This window comes from Zalophus californianus, chromosome 9, assembly GCF_009762305.2.
Source record: "Zalophus californianus isolate mZalCal1 chromosome 9, mZalCal1.pri.v2, whole genome shotgun sequence".
NCBI classification, from domain to species: domain Eukaryota; kingdom Metazoa; phylum Chordata; class Mammalia; order Carnivora; family Otariidae; genus Zalophus; species Zalophus californianus.
In genome coordinates this window covers 129,274,571-129,293,513 of record NC_045603.1, presented here as the reverse complement: position 1 = coordinate 129,293,513, position 18,943 = coordinate 129,274,571, and the positions used below count along the sequence as shown (strand labels likewise).

Genomic DNA, 18,943 nt, shown 5'->3' with positions numbered 1-18,943 from the left:
GATGGAGGGACTATATATAGGCCTGGTTGGGAACGGGTGGATGCTGAGATTTCATAAAAGATTGAATAAAAATGGGATACTTGAAAATGTCTTTAAGGTTTCATATGATTTCTTATAAGCAAATGGTAGCAGAGCAGTCTAGGGGATATGGAGGGAATTTAGGAAGGGGAAGAACAGGTGCAAAAGCAAAGACATGAAACAGTATGGTGCATTTAGGGAACTGCACATAATTTTCTGTATTTGCTGAAGGGAGCACAAATGAGGAAAGAGCTGAACTTGATTCTTCAAAGCTAAGCAGGTAATGCTGAAAGGCCATGAGGTTTTGAAATTGCTTTACTACAATTTAAATGATTTTTTGATATAGGCTCCCTGTTTGCAAGAGATTTCAAATCAAATAAAATGGTACTAAAGGTGTAAAGTTTTATTATTTCTAAGTTCTAATTTGTTAGAATTTGCCTTAAGTTCTCCCAGGTTTGTAAGATTTACAAACTTTTTACTTAAAATTTGAAAGGATCAGGTTAGATCATTCTTGATTTATAAATTAACTATTTTCTAATTACAAAATTAACATATTATTTGTAAATTATTTAGATACAAAAATATATCAGACAGTGTCCACACCAACCCCTTCCTCTACCCCCCTTCCACCCACTCCAAGATGCAAAACCCAGTATCAATGGGGCATGTTCTTCCAGATTTTTCTTGAAAATACTAATGTAAACATATAAATAAAAGGTGTAACTTTGCATATTGTTCTATACTATACATGTTTTTCTTCTTTTTGATTCCATGCCATGGGCATCTTTCTAGCTGAGTATATACAGAGCTAATTATATGGCTATGCCCTTATTTATATAATTGGTCCTCTATTGATAGTCTAGACTTTTTTTTTTTAAAGATTTTATTTATTTGAGAGAGAGAGAAAGAGAGATCATGCACACAAGCCGGGGGAGAGGCAGAGGGAGAGGGAGAAGCGGACTCCCAGCTGAGCAGGGAGCCCAACCTACTGATACAAAGCTTGATACCAGGACCCTGGGATCATGACCTGAGCCAAAGGCAGACACTTAACCAACTGAGCCACCCAGGCTATCTTTTGATTATCAGTGAGCTTTAGCATGATTCCACTTGTTTTTTCAATCAACAAAAAAAACTCGGGTCATTTATTTTTTTCTCATTGGCTTGCAGGATCTGTTGTTATAGTACAACTATTAACCCTGCATTGTATAGACCATATATATATATATTTTTAATCTTATATTTATATTACATATATATGTATATATGTGTATGTATGTATATATATATATGCCCCCCACTCCCCGGTTTGTCATTTCTTATGGCATTCTGTGCTGGAAAGCAAAGAGCAAGGTGGCTGAGAACAGACTATACCACTTACTAGGCTTATGGCCTTAACCGTGGCTTTAACTGAAACATGGCACTAACAGTACCTGACAGCAAGGTATGAAGGATAAACATGAAATCTTAATGCAGTACTCAACAGTCTGAACAATTTTTAAGATTTCTGATAAATTTGCAATTAATTCTGGTGTGGAAATAAAATAGAAATTCAGCTTTATTTTTTACTGACCATTCACTGAATAATCCATTTTCCCTCAACTGATTTACAATATTATCTTTACAGTGTTACTAAATTGCCACGTTTTAGGTCTATTTGGGACTCTCTTATTTCATTAATCTCTTTACTGCTATGCCAATCTATTATTGCGTGTTTAAAATGTTTTATTTTCTTGTAGAGGTTCTCATCCCCCACTTTCCAGAAGTTTCCTATTTTGTTTATTCTTACAGATACTTTTAAGAATAATATTGTTAAATCTTAAAAAAAAACAAGCCCTTTCTCTCTCTCTCAAATAAATAAAATCTTAAAAAAAACCCACCTTTCTGCATCCATCTCCCCGCCCTTCTCCAACTACCCCCAACCCCAAGCCCTCATTCCTGCCCGCTGCCAGCCCTTCCGGTGGGGCAGAATTAGGACTACACAAAATCTAAGGACCTGATTGATGGAGAATCAGTATCTTTTATGCTACTGTGTCTTCCTGTGACAACTTTATCCAAAGAAAGAAACTCCTTATGTCTGTTTGCTTTGGGTATCTGACGGTGTTTGAAAATTAGTGCCTGGATATAGGATTAAGTTTTCTCCAGTACACTAAACACATACGCATAAATGTGAATTCAAGCCCTCTCTCATCACATCCTCCTATCCTTCCAGCTTGCTTCTTCAAGAACTCCCAATAAACAATGATTATTGGACCGTATCAAAAGACTCTATCTTGACTCCATCAGCTTTTCTACCTACTTTCTAAATGTTAGGGGCTCCTCAGGACTCAACCTTGAACGTGCTCTTCCTCTCTCCAAACTCTTTTTTTTTTTTAAAGTAGGTTCCATGCCCAGTGTGGAGTCCAACTCGGGGCTTGAACTCTTGACCCTGAGATCAAGACCTGAGCTGAGATCAAGAGTTGGATGCTTAACTGACTGAACCACCCAAGCGCTCCCTCTCTCCAAACTTTATACGTGGATGGCTCATTTACTGCTACATCTTTACGTATGCTCTAACAACCACCCCACTTGTGTTTCTCTTCTGATCTCCGACATTTCCATTTTGGCACTTCACAGGCTTCTCGAACTTAACAAAGCCAAGTGAAACTCTTGCTCACTTTCCCCTTATTTCCAACCAGAGATAACTAGCCAGTTGCCCAAGCTAAAGAACTGTGCTGTCCTTGACTCCTTGACCCACTGCTATCTGACCAAGTGCTAAATAAATCTGGTTCACTCCTTCCTAAACAGCTTTTGAATCCAGACTTCATTCCCTGTGCCCTGCCCTTATTCTAGACAGACGATCATCATCTCTCCCTAGGATTGTCAGCCTTTGAATCAGTCTACCTGACATTCTCCTTGCTTTTCGTCTTGTCCCAGTCTAAACCACCTTCATATGAACCTATGGTTCATATAGGACTGTGCCATCCAAAGAAGACCCATCATAAATATCCATTCTCATACTGGGCCACCCTCCCCACAGACCAACTAGGCTCTGGTAATAATGGCTTCCTTTTAGTTTTTCCAACATTACACATCCTCTTCTGCCTCAGGACCTCTGACACATTGTTCCCATATTCTCCCAATTTTTCACCTAGATGGCTAGCTTCATTTCTGCCTGTCTTGTCTAAAATTCATGATCTTTGATTATCCTATCTCTAAAAAAGCATTCTATTCTTTTAGTTCCTTAGCATTAAGCACAATTTGAAATTATGTATTTGTTTAGTTGTTAAACATCTACCTTCCCCATAAAACTAGTCTCTTGAGGGCAGGAACCAGGTCTGTTTTTATTTACTACTTTACTACTTTATTTACTTTTACTACTTTTGCCCACTGCACAGTGCTAGGCACACAGACATACTCAATAATACTTATCAGACAAATGAACAACAGAGTTGATGGCTATTGACTTATGTAAGACAGGAAAAGTCTCTTTAGGAGATAAGTTGTTGGGGCGCCTGGGTGGCTCAGATGGTCGAGCGTCTGCCTTCAGTTCAGGTCGTGGTCTCCAGGTCCCGGGATCCAGCCTGACATCGGGCTCCCGCTCAGCAGGGAGTCTGCTTCTCGAGACCTCTGCCTCTCCCCCTTGCTCGTGCTCTCTCTCTCTCTCTGTCTCTCAAATGAATAAATTAAAATCTTTTTTTTTTTAAGAAATAAACTGTTTATTATCTGTCTCTTTAAAGGGAGTATGATTATCTTATTTGATGACTTATGCTCCTAAATGACATGAATTTAAGACTTCATAATATTTCTAGATATATGAAGAAACTTTAATATACGTTTATATTAGTGTCATAGGTATATTAGGTCATAATATACCTATGACACTAAATTTGTACTTTATCATAGTTTTTGGCCTTGGTGGCATCCATGAAAGTAAAATCCAGTATTTCTTCCTTAAAGGATTACTCCACCAGCACAGAAAGACTACAATACCTTTCATCTTAAAAAAACCCTCTTCGGGAGGCCTGAGTGGCTCATCTGTTAAGCGTCTGCCTTCGACTCGGGTCATGATCCCAGGGTCTTGGGATGGAGCCCCACATCGGGCTCCCTGCTCAGCGGGAAGACTGCTTCTCCCTCTCCCTCTGCCCCCTGCTTGTGTTCCCTCTCTTGCAAAAAATAAATAAAATCTTTAAAAAAATAAAAATAAAAACAACCCTCCTCTTTTACCTCTAGTCACCTCTCCATTTCTCCCCCCTTTCTAGGAAAACTCAAGAATCACTTGTCTCTGTATCTAGTATTTTCACTTCCTCCCTTCCCATTTTCCAATGAGCCTACAGCATGGGGCCCTCATACCCTATCTCAAAAGAAGCACTCTCCACAAGTTTAACAATAACCATAGAGAGGATAGAAGTAAAGAGTCCACAGGATGTGACCTCTAATTACAGAAAAACATAATCTAAATTGGGAAGATGGAGTTTTTTATAAAATCCAGTATATTAATGTCAAGAATATATTAAACAACATTTCTTTAAACATCAAATGAGCAATATTCCTCTAAATATTTACAAACAAGTTATTCAAATTTTATTTTTTTATTTTTACTTTTTTAAAGATTTTATTTATTTGTCAGAGAGAGAGAGAGAGAGCACACAAGCAGGGGGAGCAACAGGCAGAGAGGGAAAAGCAGGCTTCCTGCTGAGCAGGAAGCCCGGTGCGGGGCTCAATCCCAGGACCCTGGGATCATGACCTGAGCCAAAGGCAGACGCTTAACCGGCTGAGCCACCCAGGCGTTCCAGTTACTCAAATTTTAAATCAAACTTAAATTATACTAAATTTCCCCAAATATTTATCGTTGGCAAAGTTTGAATCCTAAACAAACTATAAGTAAAAAGGTCTTAGAAACAGAGATAGGACTTCAGAGACAAAAGGCAGAGACTGGTACAATGAAATTACTCTGTTCTAAGTCTTATATTTACTACATTTTTTCCCAGCGTATCTCAAAGAAATGTTCAAATCGGGATCTGGGATGCTGGAAGTACTGGCAACTGCAAGCTGTACACACAGGAAAAAGCTGCTGCAGAGGCAAATGTTCAGATGTGGAGACCCTGGTGTCAACCAGAATGGATGGTGCTGCAGTGTTCTGTAGTGAGAAGACACTCTGGAGTAGAGGAACCGTTCATACCTGAAGATTTTCCAGCATCATTTTATCCAGAGCTTGAATGAAGTCCTCATCTTCCACACAAGGTACGTGCTTAAGTCCACCTCCCTTAATCATTACCTCCTTATTAAAACAAAACAAGAAACCAGACCAGAAATTTTAACCATCATGTTTTGGACGGCAGAGTCTTTTGTACTGGTAACTTGGTTCAACATAACTCAAGGAATGAGTGAGTAAAGTATGTAACACTATTACATGTTAAAAAGAAAGTGTTAATATAGTAAAGTACTTAGGAAAACAAACAAAATGAATTTCCAAAGGAATATTTTTCAAATAATCACAAGAAACACAACTTCAGTGGCTATAACTGAAATAATAATGAGAATGTGGAATGATTTCAAAAGCCAATTTTCAGCCATACATACAGTATTTTCTTCATCGGTTTCGTTCTCTTTATTGGAGTCTGTAAGGTAATCAGTATTCTCTTCCTCTTCCTCCTCACCTTCATCGTCATCATTATCAGAACCCTCCTGAAATTATTTAACATTAGAAGATTAAAACATTTTGAAAAGGATCTCTATTTTACATGTCTTAAGATTTAAAAACTTCTGTATAATTGTTCATTATCTCAAGTTCCAGCCTTTTACGCAGTCTGCCTATGACTCAGAGCAAAGTCTCAGCTGGCAGCATTAGTTGAAAACTAATGCACACCAGTAGCCAAAAACCCATCTCACTACCTTCTGCTGATCTAATAATACAAAGATCCTTTGTAGAAATTCTTCCTTAAATTGCACAAGGAATGAGCTTCCTGAACCTTTTGTAGATTTCTCCTATTTTGAGACTGAATTTCTCATAGTAGTTCTTTAATACCCATCTAACTCTGAAAGTCAATAAATAGTTCAAATTTAACATGGTTAGCAGTTGAAAGCAAGAACACTAAATTTATAAAGCACTACATTGTATAAAGCACCTCAGCTTGGAAGGTGTGCTCACATACTTCATTTTGTTTGCTCTACTGAATTCTGAAGAAGGTAGCATAACATGTCCCCATTTTTATCCATGAAAAAAACAAGGCTTGAGTAAGTCAAGCGACTTGCCCAAGGACACACTGCCTATCAAGCAGAGGAGCTAGACACTCTGACCCCGCACTCCTCCCCATCCTCTCCTGTCAATGCCCCCACCTCTTCTAACAGCCAAATTTTCTTTTCAAACAGAAGACTGGAAATAACCTCAGTGATTTTTTCAAAAGGACACACACATAAAAAAGACACAGTTGCACCCTATCTGTGTATTCTTCCATTTCCAACAACACAATTCATTCTTACTTAGATCTGTAGGTTTACAAAAAGACTACACTAAATCCAGCTTCTCATTGTGCTAAGAGAAATAATGTGAATGAGAAAAAATTCCTAAGAGAAAATGAATTACTTAAATTTCTTACAATTTTTTTAGTATACATAACAATTTAGTATACATAACATAACAACAAACAATACATAACATACATAACAGTATTATAATTTACTATATAGAGAGAGATTTTTAGCATTTCTAAAGTGGAAATATTCTGGGATGTAAGAAATGCACTTACTTTTTTCAAATGTATTAACTTTTTTTTTTTTTAGATTTTATTTATTTATGTGAGAGAGAGCGAGAGAGCACAAGCTGGGAGGAAGGGAGGGCCCGAAAAGAGGGAGAAGCAGGCTCTCTGCCGAGCAGGGAACCTGACGTGGGGCTTGATCCCAGGACCCTGGGATCAGGACCTGAGCGAAAGGCAGATGCTTAACCGATTGAGCCACCCAGGCACCCTGAAATGTATTAGCTTTTTAATAAACATAAGTCTATAATTCAAAATCAAATTTGCAAGAGATGCTCTTAAATTTGCTTGAAAAAATTAATCATTTCTTACCACTTAAAAAATACTTCCTATTCAAGCAAAGGCAGAAATGAACTATTGGGACTTCATCAAGATAAAAAGCTTTTGCACAGCAAAGTAAACAGTCAACAAAACCAAAAGACAATGGACAGAATGGGAGAAGATATTCGCAAATGACATATCAGATAAAGGGCTAGTATCCAAAATCTATAAAGAACTTATCAAACTCAACACCCAAAGAACAAATAATCCAATCAAGAAATGGGCAGAAGACAGGAACAGACATTTTTCCAAAGAAGACATCCAAATGGCCAACAGACACATGAAAAAAATGCTCAACATCGCTCGGCATCAGGGAAATCCAAATCAAAACCTCAATGAGATACCACCTCACACCAGCCAAAATGGCTGGAAATGACAGATGTTGGCGAGAATGTGGAGAAAGGGAAACCCTCCTACACTGTTGGTGGGAATGCAAGCTGGTGCAGTCACTCTGGAAAACAGTATGGAAGTTCCTCAAGAAATTGAAAACAGAAGTACCCTATGATCCAGCAATTGCACTACTGGGTATTTATCCCAAAGATACAAATGTAGGGATCCAAAGGGGTATGTGCACCCCGATGTTTATAGCAGCAATGTCCACAATAGCCAAACTGTGGAAAGAGCCAAGATGTCCATCAACAGATGAATGGATAAAGAAGATGTGGTGTAGGGCGCCTGGGTGGCTCAGTTGGTTAAGCGACTGCCTTCGGCTCAGTGGATCGAGTCCCACTTCGGGCTCCCTGCTCAGCAGGGAGTCTGCTTCTCCCTCTGACCCTCTTCCCTCTCATGCTATCTCTCATTCTCTCTCTCTCTCTCTCAAATAAATAAATAAATAAAATCTTTAAAAAAGAAGATGTGGTGTATACACACACACACACACACACACACACACAGGAATATTATGCAGCCATCAAAAAACACGAAATCTTGCCATTTGCAACGACGTGTATAGAACTAGAGGGTGTTATGCTAAGCGAAATAAGTCAATCAGAGAAAGACAAGTATCATATGATCTCACTGATTATGAGGAATTCTTAATCTCAGGAAACAAACTAAGGGTTGCTGGAGTGGTGGGGGGTGGGAGGGATGGGGTGGCTGGGTGACAGACATTGGGGAGGGTATGTACTATTGTGAGCACTATGAATTGTGTAAGTCTGATGAATCACAGACCTGTACCTCTGAAACACGTTAATACATTACATGTTTTAAAAGAAAAAAAAAGAGAGAAAAATGAATGGAGGAAATCAGAGGGGGAGAGGAACCATGAGAGACTATGGACTCTGAGAAACAAACTGAGGGTTTTAGAGGGGAGGGGGGTGGGGGGATGGTTCAGCCTGTGATGGGTATTAAGGAGGGCACATATTGAATGGAGCACTGGGTGTTATACGCAAACAATGAATCATGGAACACTACATCAAAAACTAATGATGTAATGTATGGTGACTAACATAACATAAAAAAAACAACTTCGTATTCAAAAATTAAGCTAAACTAAGTTAAACTGCATTAACTTTTTCTCTTTACCCTTTATTTTCATATTACTCAGGCAAAATAAAATGGATTAACTTTTGAAATTGAAATGCTGAACAAGAATTCCACTATTCTAATCCCTATTATACATAATAATCTGTGGGATCTGGAAGTGAATGGACCACAAAAACTGGCTAAGGAAATGCAGGAGGGGCAGCAAAACACAGGTCACATTGTCTGAGTTCAAATACTGGCTCGGCACTTACTACTATGAGATCTTGGGCAAATTAAACTACCTGTGCCTTATTTTCTTACCTACCTCACAGCATGGTATGAGAAATGGTTATGTAAATATTATTACTACTATAATGATAAATCTTGTACTTACTGTTAAATTATATAAATGTTACACTACAGAAAATTAGAATTTTAGCAGAACACTTACTTAATCTTTAAAGTTATCTTTAATTTACATAGCTGATATCCAGGAGGAAATATTATGGTTGTTAGATGCTAGGAATAACTTTGAAAGGCCATATGGAACCAAGGACCAAGTTGAGGACCAAGACAAAAACAAAGAGCACAATTTGTCTAAGAGTGAACTCTAGCCCTTTTCTTTCTCAGCTGAAGTTGTAGAATATCTCACACTGTTCTTATTAATCAACTATCTTCTCTCTTTAAAATGTTCTCCCTATGCTTGGAGCCATGGGAAAGGGTGGTCTTGAGAGGGAGGAGAAGCAAACTCCTCCAACTTCATTTATTAAACCACATCTTTCACTTCTCCTCCCGGACAAGGCTCATCAACGCCAAATGAACATTGTGTTTTCCTACTTAGCAAACACACACATATCATGTATGATATTCACAACTGCAATTGGAAAAGTAAGCAATGGTTAAAAATGATACAACTTTCAAAGTTATAGAAGTTCACTTTTGAAAAAGAGGAAATACATCCTAACTCTTCAGATGAGAAATACATGAAAATGAGTCACTTTTCAATGACACATTTATTAAGGATGTTTAAATTATTAGATTGTTTATTTAATTAGTGCACCAGCAAAATCTACTCTAAAAAAATGATCCTAATAAAAAAATGTCCTATGATCTTCTGGTCAATACTATGATTTTCTTACTTAAAAAAGAAAAACAAAAAAACAAAACAAAAAAACACCTTAATTCCATGGGTTTTCCAACAGACATATACTACTAGTTACAGTTCCTATAATAAAACTAAGGAGGAGATCTTATTTTACACATTAAAGAAAATCTTAGCTCAAATAATCAAGATATTCTTGTACAAATGTACCTATTGGCTATAAACAAAAGTCATCACCTCTTCTTCTGGTTCATTTACTTCACTTTCATTTCCAGATTGTTCTTCTGTTTCGGCTCCTCCTTCTTCTTCTTCTTCATCCTCTTCAAGGTTTTCTCCTTCTGTCATAGAATCTTTTGAGTCTTTGTCATTTACTAAGCCTTGAAATGAGGAGAAAGTGGAAAAAAACATAAAAAGGAGTAAATTTTCAATATTATACCACTTAATTTAGAAGTATGTATTTTTTTTTAAGATTTTATTTATTTATTTGACAGAGAGAGACACAGCGACAGAGGGAACACAAGCAAGGGGAGTGGGAGAGGGAGAAGCAGGCGGAGCAGGGAGCCCGATGCGGGGCTTGATCCCAGGACCCTGAGATCCTGACCCAAGCCGAAGGCAGATGCTTAATGACTGAGCCACCCAGGCACCCCTAGAAGTATGTATTAAGTGAGAAAATTCAACAGCCATTTTCTCAGAATAGAATAAGAACACAATTTAAAATTATTTGAGAAACATTTTACAAACTAAAGAGACCTTCATTTCAACAAAAAAAGCAATGACACATTTTATATATATATTTGTATTTATATGTGTGTATATATAAACATATGTATTTTTTTTTCTTTCATTTTCTGTTTATCTCCATCTCAGAAGAACACGAACAAAACGTACCAGCATATAAAATGCAGCCTCAACCATGTAAGATGCAGCCTCGGTCACACTTTTTATCAAATGACATTTTAGAATTTCTCCAACATCAAAGATATAAAATTATGTCGCCTTCATGGAGAAATCACATTTGGCTATCAATCTGAGTGTCTGTACATTAAGACTAAAGGAAGGAGGCAAACTTGTGTCACCAAAGGGCTTAATTTTTTTCTTCAGTATCATCCTCCTCAGGGAACTCCCTGGCTTGAATTTGCTTCCACCTCCCATGTTCATCTACACCTCACTATCTAGTCAACTCCTCTTAATTAACATTTGAATTCCAAACCACTCGCTCTACTTTCAAGATGCCTCATTAGACTTGACTTTCCCCTACTCTCTCCTGAGCCTTCTCCTATAGCTTGGGCCTCTTCTCTTGTCACAAAGCATACTATCTTGGAATCCTGCTCATCTGATACTCTTCTCAATAGAGAATATCCTTCAAGGTACACTTTCAAGTTCTTCCTATACATTCTCTGAGTTCAGTCTAAATTTTACTTCCTGCATAAACGCAAAGAGTATCTGAATCTATTACTCTTCCTACTTGCTCCTAAAGCAGTTGGAGAATTTCTCATAGCACTTTACATTTAAGGATACACCATGTAATTTTTTTTCTAATGATTTCATAAACGTTACATCAAATTATAAGGCCCTTGAAAACAAAGAACTTGTTTTATATATTCATAACTTATCAGAGGCCATACATTGATAAATACACAGTAGGTGTTTAGTAAATACTTGTTTATTCAGACTCTTAGATGATTAGAGCAGAAAGAAACTTTAGCAATCATGTAATGATTTAACTCTTTCATTTTATGAGGAATAGTGAAGCCCAGAGAATTTGAATAACTTAACCAATAAGAGTAAAAAATTATTCCAGTGTCTTAAGTATAAGAAATTAACCAAGAACTGACAAAAATATGAAAGTACAGAGTGATTAAAGTAGGTACACTGACGTTTGAAAATAAAAAAAAATTAAGAAAAATTAGATAATGCTCTAAGGAAAATTAATGCTGAGAAAAGAAGTTGGTGTTTCAGAATGAGAAACCATTAACTTAAAATTTCTCACTAGTTTTCAGATACAAATATAGATTTTATACATATACATTTTATTTATTTATTTTTTATAGGGACTTTAAGAAGCAGAATATTGGGACTATTATTTAAGTTATCAAAGGCAAAAAAATATAAAGTCACAACTGTCTAAATCTTACATTGAGTAAAAATATCACAATGCTGATAAACTCACACAGCATGAGCTATCCTTACACCTTTGTTCTATCCACTTAAACATGCATAGTGGGAAGAACTATAATGTATAAGTTGCTTTGTTTTGATAGACATACTTCTAATTTGTAAGGAAAATACATACTATTTCTAGCACACTTTCATTTGCATTGCAGGTTACTTTCAAAAGCAATTTATAAATATATTTTGCATTTGCTAAACAGCACAATAACTATCCAGCTGTTGAGCCCTAGGACACTTTCAATCTAAAATAAACAATGGAGATAAAAATGTACACCCACAGGACATAAAGTTAACAAAATAAAAACAACAGGGCGCCTGGGTGGCTCAGTTGGTTAAGCGAGTGCCTTCGGCTCAGGTCATGATCCTGGAGTCCCGGGATCAAGTCCCACATCAGGCTCCCTGTTCAGCGGGGGGTCTGCTTCTCCCTCTGACCCTCTTCCCTCTCATGCTTTCTCTCTCTCTCTCAAATAAATAAATAAAATCTTAAAAAAAAATACAAACAACAAAATGCTGCTTGGTGCCTCAGTTCTCCTACTCGTAACAGAAATAGTAAAAATTGTAATACTTCCTTTCAGACTGCTTTAAATTATATTTTTCTGCTTACTCGAAATGTTGAGCATTTCCTCTCATACTTAATATGTCAGAGAGAGCACAGTCTTTGAATTCTGGCTTGACAGGTTAGCCCAGTGTTTTGATTTGCCAAATATGACTAACATTGCCTTCCTGTGTCATTCTGGCATCAGACAGTACTCAATAAAAACACCAATCCTCCCCCGCCCTCCCTTATGTGATTATGTCATGTTCATTTATCTATTAGGGTATTCTATTTTATTACCAATTTGCCTGTGCTCTTTATGCAAGTGAAACTAACCTGGCATGGAAGCTATTTTCACTTTAATTTTATTTTTCTGTTGTATAAAAGCTTTAAAAGCCCAAATCTGTTGCCATGTATATGCTTTCTTCTACTGTTTTAGAATTTGGGAAAATTAACGGCTCTCCAAATATTTGAAAATCAGATCTATTTTTAAAAATATTTTTTTTTTTTTTAGATTTTATTTATTTGTCAGAGAGTGAAAGAGGAGAGAGAGTGCGCACAAGCAGGGGGAGCGGCAGAGGGAGAGGGAGAAGCAGGCTCCCCACCGAGCAAGGAGCCTGATGCAGGACTTGATCCTAGGACCCTGGGATCATGACCTGAGTCAAAGGCAAATGCTTAACTGATCCACCCAGGCACCCCTAAAAATAAATACTTAACTCCTGAATCCATCTGGAGTTTGAGAAGATGTGGCTCTATATCAATTTTCCTCCAAAATGCTGACCTATTGCCCTTATCTTATTTTTAAGATTCCTAGTTCATTATAGATAAATTATTTTGTATTTAATTGGGGGTGCTTCTAGGCCTTTTATTCTGTTCTGATTTTATTTCTAATTCGTGAAATATACTGTTGGCTTTATACTTTATTCATGTGGTTTCTTTTCTTTTTCACTTGTTTCCCTCATTTCTGTTCCTTATACTACAATACAATCTAGAAGTTCCAAACCAGATTATATTGCCTATAACCATTTTGGTTTTGTTCTTAAATTTAAAGAGAATGTCTTAGCCAGTAATTCTATGTCTATACTGAGAAAACCAAGATACACACAAATATCACACAAAAATGTTACTTACAGTAATGTAAAACTGGAAATAACCTAAGTGTCAAACATTAGGATTAAAAAAATTATGGCACATTCATACATAGGAATACAGCCAATTAAGAATTAGAAAACTATTTCATGTCAGGAAGAAATTTCATAATATATTAGGTAGAAAAAAATCCAGTTATAAAACGGCAAACGTGAAAAAATTTTAAAAGAATAGAACATACACCAAAAAATGTTAACACATGATTATTCTTATGTATGGAATGGGACTTTTGTTTTCTTGGTATTTTTCACAATTTCTGCCATAAACAAGTATTACTTTTTTTTTTAAGGTATATTTATTTTACAGAGAGAGAGAGAGTGAGGGGAGGGGCAGAGGGAGAGGGAGAGAGAGAATCCTCAAGCAGACTCCATGCTGAGCGCAGAGCCTGACGTGGGGCTCAATCCCACAACCCTGAGATCATGACCTAAGCCGAAATCAAGTCAGCCATTTAAACGATGGAGCCACCAGGTGCTCCAAACAAGTACTACTTTTAATAATATTAAAATGACTTTCAAAATACAAAGGAACTTTGTAGTGCTTTCTCATTAACTATTATGTTAGCATTGGGCTGTTATAAAGTTAAAATAACATGAATTTACAAAGTGCTTGAAAACAAAAAAACTACCAAAGGCGAGATACTGTATTATCTTATGGTTTATCAATAGGAAATAGATTTAATATAGATTCACTCATGTACATCTTCTTCCTGATATTTAGACTCCAAAACAGGAAGAAAATGGGACAACTTGGGAGCATACTGATTCTAGTTGCCATCATCTTTAGAGTTTGATTCACAAATGGTGGCCTGTTTTTCCCTTCCCATATTCTAAACAAGAACAGACCCCCTCAAAAGAAGCCTGAGGTCCTTTAACTTAACCCTTTGCTCTATAAAGGATAAAGCACACCACACTCTGTACTGCTACCAAACTAGGTGTCAAACTAGTGTTACCCATGCCCACTACACAAAGAGTACCATTTGTAAAAGTTTTTGGGAAACAAAGCTAATACTTAACTATATCAAAGCATCTGAAGTAGGAGCACCTGCGTGGCTCAGTCAATTAAGCCTCTGCCTTCAGCTCAGGTCATGATCTCAGGGTCCTGGGATTGAGCCCCACAGGTTCCCTGCTCGGCGGGGAGTCTGCTTCTCCCTCTCCTCTGTCCTCCCCAACTTTCTCGTGCTCTCTCTCTCAAATACAATCTTTAAAATAAAAAATGTTTTTAAAAAGCATTTGAAGTAGGGCGCCTGGGTGGCTCAGATGGTTAAGCATCTGCCTTCGGCTCAGGTCATGATCCCAGGATCCTGGGATCGAGTCCCGCATCGGGCTCCCTGCTCCTTGGGAGCCTGCTTCTCCCTCTGCTTCTCTCTCTCTCTCTCTCTCTCTCTCTCTCGCTCCCTCTCTCTCTCCCTCTGTCTCTCATGAATAAATAAATAAAATCTTAAAAAAAAAAGCATTTGAAGTAAATGAAATAAGATAAATGAGTACTCTGCCTGAAATGATCATTTGATACAATTGGAAATCTGAAAACGAAAAAAAAAGTAGGTAACTTGGGACAAAGTTCAAAGAACAAAGGGATCACATATGCCCCTCTGGGTGGAGTGGTAGAAAAGTGTATAGTTTCACAATCAGTAGCACCTTTAAAAATACTGCTCAAATAGATAACAGCAATCATATTCCCTGAAGCAGGATGGACCTTTGGAGAAAGAAATCCTATTAAAATGCTGGATATAATATGAAAAACAATAGTTTTCGAGGGAGAAAGTCACAAATACCTTTGCCATTAGATATGCGACATAGTAAATTTATGCATTTAGCATAAATGGTGAAGCTTAAGGATCTCCTAATGACAGACATATGGGTACCAAGTAATGGCCGGAAATAAAACACTAGCTTAACAGCCTAAATACATGTTACTTTGAAATGACTACAATAAAACATGTTAACATGCTAAAAACTAATTAGCAAGCAAACCAGATTGGTAAGGCTGAACCTCATTCCAGTTATTTCCACTGACAAAGTTAGTCGGCTCCTACTCCCTGGGAGCTATTCAAAAGCTAACTCTTCTTCCAGAACAGTCTCAGAAGGATGTTGAGAAACTGAACAGACCAATTGTCCTATAGCATGTAGTTCTCACATTTTCTCTGATCCTTAGAAATAGAGACAACTTTCCCAGGGAATAAGGTCTGAAATTCCACAGGGTAGTTCCAAAACTTCTAACAGATACTCCCTCTACAGTGTCTAGCCTGCAGTATCTTAGGAAATAATGCTTGTTGAAAATATATACTATATATGTAAGAGATGCTTTCATCAAAAGTGTTTTGTATTAGCAACCAAAAATTCTACTAATTAAGAAAGGCTGACAAGAGAGTGTGTTTTGTTTGTTTTAAAAGATTTTATTTATTTATTTGACAGAGAGAGAGACAGTGAAAGAGGGAACACAAGCAGGGGGAGTGGGAGAGGGAGAAGAAGGCCCCCCGCCAAGCAGGGAGCCCGATGAGGGGCTCGATCCCAGGACCCTGGGATCATGACCTGAGCCGAAGGCAGATGCCTAACAACTGAGCCACCCAGGAACCCCAGGAGAGTGTTTTTCCATCACTATCCTTTCCTTCAAGTCTTACACCTGACTGTTTTCCTCCAAGTTGGGATTATTTAATGAAATCAAGAAGTATGCCACCCAGGTCTTACCTAACACTATTATGTAACAGTCAACACTGAAAACAGAAAATATACAAAAGCAAACTCTGATAACAACATAAAGCAAATTCTAGAAACAACCTGGCAAATATCATCTTCATTTTCTCTCTGTAATTAATTGCTTACCTAGTTTTATTAAGAATTCTCGTTCCAAGTCGTGTACCTGCCTGAGAGATTCTTCCAGAGAATTACAGAGTTTGATCTTTGGTCTTAGCAGTTCTAGTGTATCACTGATCATGTAATCTATGTCAATAGGAAATGGATGGTCTTTTGTCCAAATCTCCAAACTTTTCTTCCACCAAACATAACGCTGATAACAAATGAAAAATAAATTTAGCTATAAGAAATAACAAAAACATTTAAAATAATACTCTACATTGTGATGTTACCTAGTTATAATAACTAAGCTAAAACTTAGTTGTATAAAACACCTACCATTTTTATTAATGGTCAACAGTAATAATCCTAATCCAGTTTCTAAGCCATTTGGTGATTTTAATTTTTTTATTACAACTGTCAAAAATCCTTTTTAAAGGCAAGGAAAAATCATAAATAAAATATCAAATAAATTTCCAGGTACTGAAACAAGGCAGAAAACCTACTCCCAAACCCCAAACAGGGTTTAAATATTTATTTTACAAAACAACAAAAGCTACCAGATTCAAAGCCATAATTTTGATACGTTTTTATTATTTTCTCTATGCTACCTGCTCTGTTCTTTAAACAGGTCAATGAAAGTACCTGAAGATACAATTTTTGAAATATATAAAAATCATTAATCCACAAACATTTATTGAACAGCTACTATGTACATAGTACTGTTTATAGAGATCTTCCCTCTCTTCTCCTAGCCTGGTTCCTTCATTCTATTTTCTACTTTGTAATTCATAAGTTTAACTAAAAAGCACAACCCAAGAATTTGCTTATATATAAAAGGGTATTCTTCTGGGTGCTTTCTCCTCTCCAGTTTGTAGGTCCTTGCTACTGAAAGTGTGGACCTCAACTGTGAGCTTGTTAGAAATGAGGACTCTTGGGATCCCCACTCTAGACCAAATGAATCACAATCTGCATTTTAACAATATCTCCAGGTGGTGCATATGTATATTAAAGTTTAGAAGCACTGCTGCAGGTGGTCCTTTCTATCTGACCTTGCCATATTAAACTGTACATTCTCTGACCTAGAACCCACTGCCCTCAGCCCCCAGACTTCACTCACTCCTTACTCCCAATTCCCTAGGTATACCCTGCTACACCTTTCTGCTTGTTAATCAAAATATACTTTTGTCTCTTTCTGCTCCTGGATATTTCTGAGTGGCTTTTTTCTCTCAGTCTGGGATTTCAGAGTGAATGCAAATAAGGATACTCTTCTGAAAGAGAATTTACTTTTGATGCTGATAGTTACAGCTGACATTTTGCAGCAAAACTTTGGTTTTCGATAGTCTCCAACTTAAGATAGTCCTTACATACAACAGGGAATCTGACTCTCAAATCTGCAAAACTCCCCTCCCCATTTTCTTGTCAATTCAGAGAACAAGGGAGTAACAAGTTGTCCTCTACTGCACAGGTACAGTGACAGAACAAAGTTAACAACTGCTCTTCTCCCAGAGTATTTGCCTCCACTTAACAGCAGCCACTATGTGGATATATTTTTGATACTTCAAAAGTTATAGTTTTCAATTTTTTTTCTTCACCAATAAATAAATGAAGAAAACACTAACAAGAGATTATATAGAATAGAATGATCATATAGAATTGAATGGTACTTTCGGTACTTTATTTCAGTAACACCTGGAGAATTCAATAGTGAGCAGTTCAACCTAAACCTAAGTTAACTTTTGCAACACCAACCTTATAAAAGTTGTTGGAAGTGTCTCCATATTTGTTTCTGAATTTAATTTATACTGTACTTAGTCTAAATCATTAAGTTTACATAATTAACTGAAATTAAAATAGGGAAGTACAACCCAAGAGTTTACCATGAGTGAACAAATATTTTTTCCTGTGTTGAAAATAACATATTTTCCCAAAAACTATAGCTTTTTTTCTAAAAAAAAAAAAAAGTGAAATTGTTTAGAAACAAGAATTTTAGATGTAAAATCAGAACACAGATGAGTTAAAAATGTTATCAGATGTACAAAAATCACAGGTAATTTAATTCATAAATTACCATACCAAACGCCATAATCCATAAATTACTATATCAAATTTATGAACCATACCAAAATAATTCCCAAAATTAATGATCAATCATTGTTAATCATAAAAGTGACAATGCAAGTAGAATGTTTATACAGTAGAATACATCATATATTTTTAATCTGTAGCACACCCTTGCAGGAAGAAAAAAATCTAATCTAATGATGATGTGATATATGAATGCTACTGTGTTTCTTCTCTAATATTTCTGTAACACAAGCAATGCATTAAATGATGCCAAACTGCATATTTGAGTTTACATACCTGAAAGTATACAAGGAAGCAATCGAGTTTTCGTTTACTGGAACCTCTGTCAAAGTATTGGCCACAGGTATCCAAAATAGTGCACACTAGTCTAATTCTGAAAAGGTGCTCAGGAGGGTCTAGTGAACTTGGAGAGCCATCTGGGTTAACACCAAATGAAGTAAAAGAATAAAGAGTTCTAAAAATAACAGCTGATTCCACCATTCGATAATTATAAAGTTCCCCTAAGAACTTGGCACTGCTGATACGTCTCTGATTAAATTTAGGTTGATTAACCTAAAGGAAAAAAAAAACAACA

General features: G+C 36.8%; 1 protein-coding gene across 4 annotated transcripts in view; it reads right to left on the bottom strand.

Annotated features, from left to right (window-relative positions):
* UPF2 (UPF2 regulator of nonsense mediated mRNA decay) overlaps nt 1–18,943 on the bottom strand; it is a 107,874-nt gene that overhangs the window by 17,464 nt on the left and 71,467 nt on the right. For 3 of the 4 annotated variants that reach the window (XM_027593391.1, XM_027593394.1, XM_027593393.2), the window contains exons 14-18: nt 18,646–18,921; nt 16,312–16,495; nt 9,874–10,013; nt 5,578–5,682; nt 5,177–5,275 (exon numbers count right to left, since the gene is read on the bottom strand). In XM_027593391.1, coding sequence (XP_027449192.1) covers nt 5,177–5,275; nt 5,578–5,682; nt 9,874–10,013; nt 16,312–16,495; nt 18,646–18,921 — 804 coding nt within the window. Of the gene's footprint in view, nt 1–5,176; nt 5,276–5,577; nt 5,683–9,846; nt 10,014–16,311; nt 16,496–18,645; nt 18,922–18,943 lie in introns of those variants that run through there. The other variant, XR_003519863.1, reaches the window with a different exon arrangement.